Below are 13,318 nucleotides of genomic sequence, written 5' to 3' on the forward strand. Positions count from 1 at the left end.
CTGCCTGGGCCCCAGGACAGAGTGCTCTAGGGCAGTCTCCGTGTCCTAGGCCCGGAAGCCTCCTCCCCGCCGGACAGCTGCAGAGAAGGTCTGGGGACAGGTCGCATGGATGCAGGTTCATGGACCCCTCTTGCCGCGGCCCACGTGGCGTGGCCTACACCCAGGTCAGGGCTGCCGCAGGGAAAGCCACCCAGCGCAGAGTGCTCAATGTCCTCAACTGCTTTCCCTGTGTCCTTGGTGGCCTGCTCCCTGGGGGCCCTCTCCACGTGGCCCGCCTTGCTCGGGAGGCCCGCAACACTGTGACCTCAGGGAGTCACAGTTATGGGTGGGCAGGGCTGTCCCATCTGCAGGGATTGGCCAAAAGCTGCCCCGCCCACTGCAGCTGAGCCAATCATAGATAGGCACTCCTTTGCCAGTCCTGATTGGCCCACTAGGGCACGTGACCCAGGTTTTTTTTTTTTGGTCTGTCACAATTGGTCCATGCAAGGTACGTGCTCAGTAGTCCCCTTTGCCAGTCTTGATTGGGCCGTCTGGGGCACGTGACCAGTGGGCCCAGCATGCCCCGCGCGCGCGCGTGCGCCCTGGTGTAAGGCGGGACCGCAGGCGCGGGAGGCCCAGCCGTGTGGGTCCTGGGGCGCGGGGCGCTGGTCAGGGCCCGGGTGCCGCCCGCCTCCCCAGGGCGCCCCGTGGTCCGCGGAGCCGCTCTGGGCGCGCCGAGGACGGGAGGAGCACCGGCTTCCAGAAGCTGGGCGTCGAGCTAAGTGTTCCCGGACACCCGACCCGCGGTGCGGCGAGGCCTGCGCCTGCCGGGACGGGCGCCGAGGGAGGAGGCGGGCCCGCGGCCCCAGGGAGCGGCCTGGAGCTGGCCGAGCGCAGGCGTGTGCCCGGGACGGTCTGCCCAGCCCGCGGCAGGCCCCCGGGGACCCGCCGCCACCCCTCCACCCGGGCAGGGCTCGGATCCCTGCTCCAGCAGCGTCCACGGCGCCGGGCCTTGGGGTGCGTAGCTCCAGACAGACGAGGTGCCTGGTGTCATGGGGAGCAGGGGCCCCAGATGGTTGGGGCAAGAGCTGCCACTAAACGGATGGGACAAAGGGAGGATGCCCAGTCACTTTCCAGGCTCGGGGCAAGGAGGGCCGGTCCAGGGGCAGGCAGTGCGGGGGAAGTCCATGGAGGCCCTCTTCTTGGCAGGTCTCTGCAGACCACCTGGAGCTTGCAGCAGGGGTGGGCTGCGAGGGCACCCCCGTGCCCTGGGCCTCTGGAAGAAGGAGGGGCTGCCCCTGTCGGCACTGCCTGTGCCCAGGAAACAGCAGTGCAGAGAGGAGGCAGAGCTCCTGTCCCGTGGGGCTTATCTTCCAGAGGTGTGTGTGTGTAGGGGGGATAATTAATAAGCAAATTAATAAGCCAGCTCGAGGGAGTAACAAGTGCCATGAAAAAAGAAAATGGGGCGACGGGGGCATGTGATTGGGGTGGTCCAGGAAGCCAGGCAGACAGGAGGAAGAACATTCCAGGTTCCAGGAGGGGCGGGGACGGAGGACACCCTAAGGTTGGAAGGTAGCTGGAGCAAGGTGGAAAAGCTCGGAGAGGTGGGCGGGCAGATGGCTCAGGCCGAGGGGGTACCTACGGGGACTCCATGGCAGAGCTGGGATCCGCGTGGCCGTCTCTGTGCTGCTGCTGCGAAGACCCAGCGGCCCGTGCTTCCTGCTGTCTCCAGCTCTCTCTTTTTATGGTCTCCTTCCCTCCCACCATCAAGAGCCCTCACACTCTCCCCTTAGTGCTCCTGGCTGCTGCCAGAGGATGCTGCTCACTGGTGCCTGAGTGCGAGACGCGGGGCTGGGCTTCCCTGGCGGACCTGCGGATGCTAAAGGTTTCAGGCCGCGTGGGTTCCCCTGGCCTCGAGGTCTTCATCGGGGCCTTGTAGTCACATTTATAAACTCCCACTTGAAAACGGAGCCTTGATTTTTGGCTTGTCCTGATGGCAGGCTCCAAGGCCGAGGGAGGCTCCATGCCCTTGGCTTCATGGAAAGCTTTATGAAGCCGTGTGGGCCTGTTAGACTCGTTTTCAAACTCCTTCTGCAGCCACGCGACTCCTTATCTCACCTGTCATCCCCTCGACCTTTCTCCTCTGATAGTAAAGAGAGAGGAAGGGGCTGCCTCAACTCTGACTGGCAGAAGGAAGCTGGAGGGGTTGGGGTCAGGAGCCATGTCAGCCGGGAATCTGTGGTTGTGAGCCCAAGAAACGGGCTGGCCGACTCTGGCCACAGAGGAATGTGTTGGGACGGTTCTTGGGGGGGCGCAGGGCCGTGGGGGAGAGTCGAACGGGAGGGCCAGGGAAGGGTGGGGCCTTGGGCGGCTCTGTTCCCGGGGTGAGGACTCAGTCCTCAGGTTGACTTGTTCCAGCTGCGCGTGGACCATGGGACACGGCATCTGGTTTTCTGAGCCTCAGTCTCGTCATCAGTAGGCAGGCACCTTTTTGATACTTACCTCCTGGATTCGCGTGAGAATTAAGGCAGATGCCACATGTCAAACATTTCGCAGCCCTGGGGCCTTGTACAAAGATGGGGGGCTTTGCTCTGTGAAAATCTGGGATCCTTAGCTCCTGCTCCCCTGATCCTAGCCCAGAGAAGAGAGGTCACCACGTGGCCTCTGAAGTCAGTCTCCCTTTTTCACACCCCGAGGTGGTTCAGCTGGGAGGAGCCCCCGCCTTGCCCGGCCTCCTGGACCCTTGGCCCTGCACAGATGACTTGGAGGGAGGAGGAGGGAGGGATGTGTCCCTGTCGTTAGTGGTAGATCCGGACACCAGCCGTGGTTCAGGGGGCACCTGACAGGGGTTCTCTTTCCTACCAATGGACTCAGCCACGGGAGCCCTGGGCCCAGCACAGCACATCCTGTTCCACACTTGCTGTGGATCTTGGCCAGACTCCGTTTCCTCGTCTGCACAATGGGGCTGTTCATGGCCGACTCCCGGGGCTGTGGGGCGCTCAGTGCGTGCAGGGCCCTGACTGGCGCCTGGCGCAGAGATTTCCTCTTATCTCCAGCCTGTACTACATCTTGGGACCACGCACAGAAATAACGTGACTCTGCCTTGTGCTGGGGCCACATGCCTGGTGCCTCAAGGGCTCTGTTCTCCTCCTGCCCTCTGGGTTCCGGGGTTTGAAGAACACAGTTGAGTCTGCCTGAGTCCCTCGGCAAGGAAGACCACGAGTGGGCAGTGGCAGGATGGCTTGGCGTCTAGCAGCACCAGGAGAGGTTGCTGGCCACCAGGTGCAGGAGAGTGACCAGCGGTCTGCACTCTCAGTCCTGCTGCCCTGGCTGCACTGAAGACCAGCCAGGGTTCCCCTGAGCCCCATCTCACACGAGGCCGGGGCTCGGCTGCGTGTCTGGCTTGCCCAGTGGCTGCGGTCAGTGCTCTGGCTCCCCCTTTGACTGTTGGACATGTACATGTATCCAGCAGAGGCCGCAGCGATTGAATGGGGCCCCCTAGGAAACCCCGGCCATCTCTGCCCAACCACACTCCCTTGAGCTTCTCAGATGCTCAGCTACACCTGCTGCCTGAAGTGAGGAAGTCTGGCTATCCAGTTGACTTTGGCCTGGTAAACAGCAGCACGGATGACCGTCTTGTGGGGTAACAGGCCCAGGAGGCGTGGCCCCTTGCTCCCTTGAGACCTGTGTTTGGCAGAAGAGCCCAGAGACATGCCGGCGGACACGGCCCGTGGTATCTGCTCTGCCTCTGGCAGTGCCAGCCGCCCGCCTGCGAGGTCCCGGGGAGGTGGGCCTGCGCTGCTCTGATGGGGCTGAGCTGCCCACAGACTCGTGATGGCTGCGACTGGGCTAGTCCGCAGGCGGCGCGGCGTGTCCTCACACGCTTACGGCGCTCCAGACTCATCTGGGCCGCCAGAGGCTGCGCAGGACGCTTCACACTTAAGGCTCGGGAAACAGAGCGTGACGCGTCAAGACAAGGATTAGCCCGATGTGCCTCTTACAATCATTCTTCTTCTCAAAGAAAAAGACTGTGTATTGCCGCTCCCTTAACTTACAGGGACAAGGGAAACAGTTCTTGTGTGATCAGTGGTCTCCATCACTGAAAGCAAACATTTTGTTTGTTTTTAGCAAAATGTGAAAATATCCATCCTGCTGACTTTGATAAGCATGACCGACAAGCACCACCGGGGGGCGACACAGCACAAGGGGAAGTGGGTGTGACAGCTCAGGGCTCTCGGCCAGAACGTCCTCGCTCTTTCCATGGAAATTCTCAAATACATTGTGTATTTTAACTAAAGGAAAATACTGAAAGTGATATAGTAGAGAGCACTTTTTATGGAAAATTAATTGATAACACAATCTTATTTCAACTTTCTTTTTATTTTTAACTTAAATGACTGTGTATATTCCACAGTCTTATGATGAGAAAGGCTCCAGAATCACGTCCAGGTCTTCTCAACATTTCATTTCTCGAATTGTTTTTTACTTCATGTTGTGCATTGATATGGGCTTCTCAGTTCAGAAAACAAGGCACTATAACTATTGTATCAGCTACATTAATACATTGAAGGTATATTTATCCTTTCATGAAATATACAGCATTTGAATACAATATGGTTTTATGCAGATCAGGTTCAAAACACCCAAGGCACACACTTTATTTTTTTCCTTTTTTTTTTAGTTTCTGTATTTATTTGAAGGCTCATATTAAAGTTTCAGAATTGCTATAAACAAAGAGTTCCAGAGTAGAAGCGGTGAACAGTGATTGTTATAATTTTAAACATAAAACGGTAAAGACTGTGAAATGTAGAAATATGTTACAGGAACAATCAAGAAACAAAATCACTGATACAGCATGGATAAAAAATTGAAATGACCAGATCTGCTGAAGTCTGAGAAACAAGTTTGGAAATCACCCGATTCCCCACAAAGCGCGGGCAGTCCCGTATGCATGCAGCTGCTGTGGTCACCCAACCACTGGGGCGTTTTCACCTACTGGCGTGTGCACATGGGTATCTACAAATACAGAAAGACATTCTGGTTCACCGGTTATTAAAATGCCTCAAATGAAGTACAAGGAAAAGAAAAAGTCTCCCAATAATTTTTTTTCCCCTTAAGACAAATGGATACATTTATCTAGAAGAAGAGGCCTGGGAGGAGCCACTGGATGGTGAGGCGGGCGGGTTAAGGGACGGTAAACTGCAAAAGACGCGAGAGTTAGAATTTTCATGGACACTGAAACACAGTGGCTGCTGTTCAAATGGAGAAAGTGCCAAAATAGAAGAAACTGTCCAGAAACTAAAGACAAGTTTTTACTGATGAGGCCGAAGAGGTTCACTGTTTGTTTAAAATGTGCTTCCCTCCAGCGGAAGGGATAGCCCCTGTCTTCCCGGCTCAGTTCTTCGCCAAAAGACACAAATTCTCTTGCCCCGAGCCTTAGTGCGTGCTTGCTCACCAAACACGTTAGCGTTAGTCAGCCAGGGGGGCTGCCCAGCTCTGCAGTCCCCGTGGCCTGACAGCAAGAAGACAGCCAGGGGTGGGTGTGGGGGAGACCCAGCCTCCGAGTCGGGCTCACGCTCCAGGCCAGCCCTGCTTCCATCCCAAACCGCAGGAAAGCCAGGCCTCAGCTGCCCTCACAGCCACGTGCACAGACGTCCGTGCTGACATTGCCCCAGTTCTGAGATAATATACGTGTTTCCGTCTGTACTTTGAGCATGCTTCAAGGAAATGGAGCCAAGGCGGATTAGCTCAATGAAAGGAGAATGTTTCCTCTTTGATGGAAGATAGCATCAGGTCAGTTTTCTTGAGGTAAAGTGGCCATGATGTTCCAACAACCTACATTAGACTTCAAGTTTGGCAACTTTTCCTTTGTTTAATTCAGACAGTGTTCACTGTTTGCAATCAGAACCACAACCTTAGTGCAATAGTATATTTATTTTTTTTTTACAGTAATTTTGGTTGCCATACAAGAGATTTAAGGATTGGGAGAAAGTGCAAATTACAGGGGCTTGATTGTTGTTGTTGTATTTTAATAAAATCTAAAAAGAATAAAAGCACAAAAGTAACAGCAACATAGATAATGCGAACACATGTTACACAAACTGTAGTGTGAAACAGACTAATTTCTAAAAAACAAAAAAAATTCGTTAATGGGAAAAATCAGTATTTGTGGCCCACACACAAAAAGTCATTGTCAGATCACCTGGGTAATGCTTGCTTGTTCAATAACTCAGAAAAAAAAATCACCATTTTATTAACCAAAGAACCACAAATAATTCACTTTGTGATATGTAAAGTTTAACAAATCAACAGTCACACTGAGTCATTTTTATATTATGAATGAACTTAAAGTGTGCGGACACCCTGGAGAAGGTATCTTGGCAGGTCTACGTAATTTACATCTCGAGAGATTTTGGTTTTGTATACACAATGTTACAGAAACTAGGCATGTAAATGCAATTTATTTAAATTACAGTATATAACAAAAGTTGATCTTAAAACCTGGAATAGTATTAACATGATCTTCATATGAGCAGTTAACATTTGTTCCACCGTTAAAAGAGGGGCATGGGACAGGGCCTGGTCCTAACACGTCCCAAGGGGGGAGGACAGTGGGCAGCAATGGGAATGAGGAACTATTGCTTTCCATAGCAGAATCATCGAATGGAGCCGGAGGCTGACTCCTCTCGGCAACGTGTGTGTATTTTGTTGTCAGTGCAGGTTCTCACGGGTCTATGACTTCTCTATGGTAATACAGGTCAAGATAAACGGTTTCCTCAGCTCTTTAGTCCTTACGTCTGCTTGCTTCTGGTTAGTTGCATGTGACTTGGAAGTCTCTTTAAGGAAGGGAGTAACGGCCAGCTCTCTCCCACTGGCTCCCAGTCCAGTAAACCTAAAGCCACCGAATTGCGATTGGTTACAACCTACCAGGGGTTTCCTTTACCCTCATTCTGTCTAGAGCACGTTGCCTGGCACTGAGCAGCAAGGTCAAACCAACAGCAGGCAACGAAGAGCGAGCCACGGTGAAGGGCATATGCACTGAATTTTGCACTACCACCAAATGGAAGACAAATAATGGCCAAACCCCCATTGTTACGTTTTCTGAAATCTCGGGCAGCCTCAGCAGGCCACCTGTGGTATCTTGGCTTGAAATTTCTCTAAAGTAATAGCATTCACCACACGATGGAAAAATTGAGAGTACATGGAAGGAAAGCGCCTTAATACTCAACTGACTTCGAGTTGGACTGGATCGTTCACTTACCAAGACTGACCTGCAGGAGGTTTTGGAACAGAAGGAGATCCAAAACTCGGTTTCCAGTTCAGGGGCACGTGGCTGGAAACACTGTGTGTGTGGTGCGTGTGTGTGTTTGGAGAAACTGCTGCATTGTGAATTGTAGCCACATTTGAAGAAATAATTGTCCTCCGATGACGAAGTTCTAGCAAAGATAGAAAATATGACACAGCTCTGCTGGTTCCGATGCATCCAAATAAGGGTGATTTAAAAAGGTCAGACTTTTATCATTATTCCACAGAAATAGTAGTATTAAATCACAAAAGTTTTTTCTTTAACTTTCTAGCACTGAAGTGGCACAAAGGCTGCCTTGTAGGCCAGCCACTTTTTTTTTCTTAAAATATTGTGCTTATAAACTATCTGTACAACTATTTAAACTTGCAGTAAAGAAAGAGAGTTGAAATTGCTAAATTTTACGTGTTCATTCTAGAGCTGTTTCAGACCTAATCAGACACTTGATTGTGAGCATAAAGAAAAAGAAGGAAAAAAAAATCATGTTTTTATAATTAGAGATGGGCTAGGCTAGTTCTGAAATCATAATAAAAGCCAAAAACCTGACATTCGAGTTTCTTCCAAACGTGGGAGAATGTGCTGGAAGCCTGACTGGATGTTTTGCGGCCCATGTGCAACTGGCGACCTCCTTTGGAAACCAGAGGCATTGTTCCGGGGTCGGGGGCTCTAGGAACAGGAACGGGGCAGGTCTCACGAAATGCCAGAGAGGCAAGACGGCGCTCAGGACACCTCCCTGCTCCTTCCTGTCTTCATCGCTCTGCTCTGCGCCCTCACCCTGCAGCCCACCTTCTGTTCTCAACCCTGGGCCCTGTCTGTACGCCATACCCGCTGGGTTCTCAGAAAACCGGCTGCACTATTAAGACAAGCTGGTGGGGTTCCTGGACACTCCGAGACAAAGGGACAAGCCCCTAAGCGCCCCCTGCCCGGCCTCAGAGAGCAGGAGGGCCGTCTCAGCGGCCACCTTACCCTTGGCCGGGCGCAGAACGGAAGTCACTGCCCCCCAGGCTCCTGGCAGCAGCACAAGCCCATCAGTACCCTCGGGCCTTGTCCCTCAAGTCAAAGTGCATGCTCCCCTGCTCTGATCTTTGCAGAATTCAGCACAACGTTGTTTTAAAGAATCCCAAAAGGCAGAGAGCCCCCTTCTCACAGTCGTGGAGAGACTCCTGGCAGACTGCTGCTCTCATCCTTGGGGAGACTTTGGACCCAGGCAGCTGCGCACTGGCTGGTTCCCATGGCCAGGTCTCCCCGCCTCCTGGGAATCGTGACTTTGTGCTTTGACTAACTCCATGTGACATCTGTTTGGCCACTTTGGAATTATGCTAATAGATTTGCAGAAATAAAGAAAGAAAGCTAAGCAAAGCCGAGCACGATCCCGTTCAGACTCCCCATCCCTGCCAAGAACCTCATGGCCAGAGAGCCACGGATGCACATCGCAGGAGACGGGGGAGGAAGCTGCAGGAAAAAAGCTGCTCTACCTTTCAGGCCCGAGAACGTGCACCGGACAAACAAGTCTGGGGGTGTCTTGCTGTAAGCAGAGTACAGGGAAGAGAGGAGCAAGTGAGCACTGGTGCCCTCCGGGAGGCACGGGCCGAGGAGAGGCCTCGTGCGGGGCTGGGGCGAGAGCTGCCCGGAGGGCGGAGGAGGGAGGGCTCAGGAGGTATCGAGAGCACACTGGTGTCTGCCTGCAAGAGCAGGGGTCCCGTGCTAAACCAACGGGGGAGTCCCTTGGACCTGGCAAAGTGAGGGCACCTGCATGCTGGGAGGCAAGCTGTGAATCTCTTTCTGTGTTAGAAAAACTCCCTCCCCCGGCCCCTGTTGCACAGAAACAGCCTAAGAAACCCACAAGAGAGCTGGGGAGTTTCCAGGCCTTCACCCAGCCGCACCATGGACACGCCCCGCCTTTCTTTGGGTACCAGGAGACAAACCCGTGGAATGGGGTTGGTGCTCACAGACCTTGCTTGGCCATCCAAACATTTCAGTATAAGCCCATCTCTACTTATAACAAAGTCTGTGAAGGGAAAGAGCAGCCGCCCTTATCTGTCCAGCAGCTGTTTCAAAGCCCTTTCTATGTTCATTCGGTGCCCGACTCGAGTCACCCCAAGGTCTATTAGGTCTTCCTTCTGAAGGTTTGGTAGGTGACTGCCATCGATCTCATTGTCCATGAAGGTCTCTTTATGTTCACCCAAGTTTAGACTTTCCAGCCAATCCGCCACATCTGGTTTAGTCCACAGGTGGACAGGTTTAGTTGTGAAAGGCTTATTTGAGATTGGCTGTTGCAGTATCGACGGGGACGGCGACCTGCTGCGTCCCGCTGGGTTCAAGCCAAAGAGGTCCCCGGAGGGCGGCTGGCCTGGAAGGCTGAAGACATCCGAGAGAGCGGGAGAAGGAGATGCAGCGGCAGCGCACAGGGGGGCAGGCAGGGTCTCTTTGTTCATCTCTGTTGGCGAGACCACAGGGCTCGGGGCGCGTCTTGTTCCTGAGGTCCTACTTTCGTAGTCTGGGGGCCGGCTCTGCAGGGTGATGGGCTGGGAGGTCCCAGGGCGAACAGTGAAGGTGACCGTCGTGCTCCGTGTACCTGAGATGGTGCTCATGACCTCTGGGCTTCTGAAACGGCAACAACAGAGAAGACCGTCACAAGCTGGGTCACAAAGCAGGTCAGCAAGGAAGGGGGAGGAGACACTCAAACCACACCAGAGCGCCTAGTGGCAGATGCACTGGCAGTGAGCAAGTGACTTGCCATGCCAGGATGGGGGCAGGTGGAGAGAGGAGCAGGGGCAGAGGTCTGAGGAGGCACCACGGCACACGGCAGCCCGCTCACCTGACCCCACGCTGGGGAGCGGGTGGGTTTGCCCGGCTGTGTGAGCAGAGAGGGGCGGCTAAGACCTAAGACAGGCCCAGAGCGAGGTCTGGCTCCCAGGAGGGGCGTGTCTGGTGACATCACCGCTACCGCTGGAGGAAGTGACAATTTCTGCCTCCTTTCAGCCACTAGGGGAGCTCCCTGGAGGCGAGCCCCTCCCTCTGAACTGCCTGTCAGACCTCCTGCTTTTGGACTTAAAAGGGCAAGTGCAGGGAAGGGCTCCTTGCAGGCTGGCCCTGTTCTGGTGAGTGGGAAGCCCCACAGCCATGTGGGGTTTGAAGAAACCGTCCACACCATCAGAGAACAGGAGTACTCTGCCGGAGTTCAGTGCCCTGGTCCACTCTAGAAGGGCGTGCTTCGCAGTCGACGCTCTCCAGCACCGACGGGGCTCCTTTGTTGGAGGAGGACTGGGGGCGCTTAGGTATTTTTTCAGTTCTTTCGAGGTTCGCTAATAGGACGTGCCGTCCTTACCAAAAAGCAGAAATCCGAAAGGAATCCCACTCTCCCAGTGGTGGCCTCGGGAGCCGTGGGAGGCCCCGTGCCCTTCCTGCTCTGGCTGGGCAGGGGAAGCCCCAGGGACTGGATGGTCAACCTTGACTGGCCCCAGTGAGACAGCTGGACAGTCCCGAGGGGAGGAGGTCACATCTCAATGCCAGAGAAGTCTCTAGGCTTCGTGCTCACCTACATGGAGATGGTCTCGTAATAGATGGCACCCTCGCTGGTTTGGGCCAAGGCCCAGGGCAGGCTCTCAGCCACACACAGAGAGGCAGAACGACCCCTCTAGGCCCTGGTTCACACTCTTCTCTGCTGTCCCCAAGCCAAAGGCCTGTCCACCCTACCCCCCTGAGAAAGCCACAGCCACAGGGAAGTGGCAAGAACAGGTGTGTGTGTCTTGCCTTTTGGACTTAACTCACATGAATGTGGACAGACCACATTCTGGAAGGTTCTGTCCTACCATGGGTCCCTCCTCTGGATTTGGACTTGAGATGTCTCTTTACGTCCTGACTCTGCCAAATGGCAGCACAGGCACGTTTTCAGCCTGTGAGTCTCCGTGTCCTTATATATGAGATGGGTTCCACTCCCTCTTAAGTGCTGTGACAGCCGGGGTGGACGCGCTCTGGAGAGCATGAAGAGCTGCTCAGGTGCTGACATCATGACCAGCAATAAAAATGGACAGGCTGCAGCATCTGTGAGAAAGGGCCGAGGACGAGCAGGAGCTTTGTAAACTGAGGGCAGGGAGCTGGAGGCGGGGCCCAGGCTCCCTGCTCTGTCTTGTCTTTTGTGGCTGTCCGTTCTCTGCCTCTGATAGATACTGGGGTAAAACCACCATCGGTACCTAGGTCTCTAAGCCTTGCGAGGCTCCCCACTCGATGGCAGTCATGGTTACTTCAATATGGGACAGCCCACTGAGGAAGCAGCGGCAGACCTGAAGAGAGAGCTGTGCTGGGTCAAGCTCTGACCTGGTCATAAGGAGAAGCACTTCCAAGGGCGGGTGGATGCACATGGGGCCAGGGACACCCATCCACGCGCAGAGTGTTCACATGCGGTCTCCGGCAGGGCTGTGTGCCCCACGGTGGGGTTTCCCACAGACAGGAGGTCCCCGTTGGGAACCTCTGGGGGGAGGGTGTTACTTGGTGGTGGTTGTGGTTACACCACCAGGTAAGGCAGCCCAGGCAAGACGGAAGACGCCTCCTCCACTGCGGCTGGCGCAGTCACTCAGAGTCAGGAGATCACGGGAAGGAGAGGGAGCAGCAGCCTCTCAGGTCAGCCCCGGGGTCTCGGGAGAGGTGGCTGTGGACACAGCGGGGACACGAGGGGAAGCCTGCAAGTGCTGGTGCTCACGTGGGACCAGGAGAACCACTCCAGTTCCAAGCCGGGCAAGAGCTAACGCCGGCGGAGAGCCAGGAAGGGCCCCTCAGGTGGCCTGTCTCCTCTCCTGTCTGCTGTTTCGGGGAAGGCTCATTCCTTCCACTTTGATCCAACAATTAAGCTAAGATGGCGGAAATAAAATCCTCACTGAGAGTAAAGCCACTCCATCTAGATGGGCTTTGAGTTGTTAATTAGGTCCAGGGACCTCTGGGGAAGAAAGAGGTTTTTTCGTACAGCGGATAAACCTCCCACAACAGCGCACTTGCTCAGGTGAGAACGCCTTGGAGTAACGGTCCCGATGTGCCGTCTCTAAAGGTGACTGTGCCTGTGGCCCCGACCCTGGGTGGGCCCCCACGGCACTGCAGCTGGGGAGTGGGCTTGTTGCCCCCTGGCTCTGTGGAGCAGAGGCAGGTGAGGCTCCCAGAGGCAGAGCACTGCCTTGCCCTTGGGCAGCATCCAGCAGTCGGCAGCTCGGGCCCGCAGGACGGGCTCAGCGCCACCCTCCCTTTGGAAGTAGCCAACCGTTCCCAGGTAGGTGGGAGTTCTTTTCAGGAAGGCTCTGCAGGCAGCTGTGTCTGTCGTCAGAAGCAGAGAGAGGGCTCTGCACACATGTGGGTGGGCAGCGAGAAGGAGAGACAGCACACCAGAGACGAAGAGCATTTCTGCAGGGCACTTACTTCTGTTCAGCATGACCCTCTTCTGTTAACACCCATCATGGAGCAAATGAAAATGACAAAATGGAATGGCTTGAGACAACACTGCAAGATTAATTAAAATGTAAAACGCAGCTTCTTTTAATGGGTGACATGAAAGCAGTGGGACAGACACTGGCTGAGAATCTGTCCGTGCTGGTCTGTTTCCGGCCAAGGAGGCAGGGAGAGGGGTGACTGCCCAGAACAGAAAACCAGTATGGCATCACTTTCACATTGCGAACGGGAAATTCACAACCCTGCCTTCCTCGGCTTGGTATAATGTGGATATAAAGAAGGAAAATATGCAGGAAAAAGTTGAAGAGAAAACAGCAACACCAGAGTGATGTCAGCCTCTGCTGAAGTCCTGAGAACCAGCCCACAGCAAATACCCTCCCGGGGCCCCTGCACCGTCCCGGCTTCGGCAGCTTAGGGTAAGTCAGCCCTGCGGGTGAAGGGAGGCCACACAGGTGCCTGTGCTTCCCTTCAAGTGCACACATGAGAGCAGGGCCCGGCACTAATGACATGGGCCGTCAGACCTGGCCACGTGCTGGGGCCTGCCCACGCACCTGCTGAATGTCGCCATGGAAAAGAATAACCAGAGAGTTTGAGAAGCAGAGC

General features: G+C 54.5%; 1 protein-coding gene across 16 annotated transcripts in view; it reads right to left on the reverse strand.

The window, feature by feature from the left end:
• Nucleotides 1-5,894: 5,894 nt before the first annotated feature.
• The window catches only part of SHANK2 (SH3 and multiple ankyrin repeat domains 2), a 561,551-nt gene continuing 554,127 nt past the window's right edge, over nt 5,895-13,318 (reverse strand). For all 16 annotated transcript variants that reach the window (XM_070229004.1, XM_070229003.1, XM_070229002.1 and 13 more), the window contains one exon: nt 5,895-9,886. In XM_070229004.1, coding sequence (XP_070085105.1) covers nt 9,316-9,886 — 571 coding nt within the window. In that variant the 3' untranslated portion in view covers nt 5,895-9,315. The remainder of the gene's footprint in view (nt 9,887-13,318) is intronic.

Source organism: Equus caballus, chromosome 12 (genome assembly GCF_041296265.1).
Source record: "Equus caballus isolate H_3958 breed thoroughbred chromosome 12, TB-T2T, whole genome shotgun sequence".
In the NCBI taxonomy this organism is placed as follows: domain Eukaryota; kingdom Metazoa; phylum Chordata; class Mammalia; order Perissodactyla; family Equidae; genus Equus; species Equus caballus.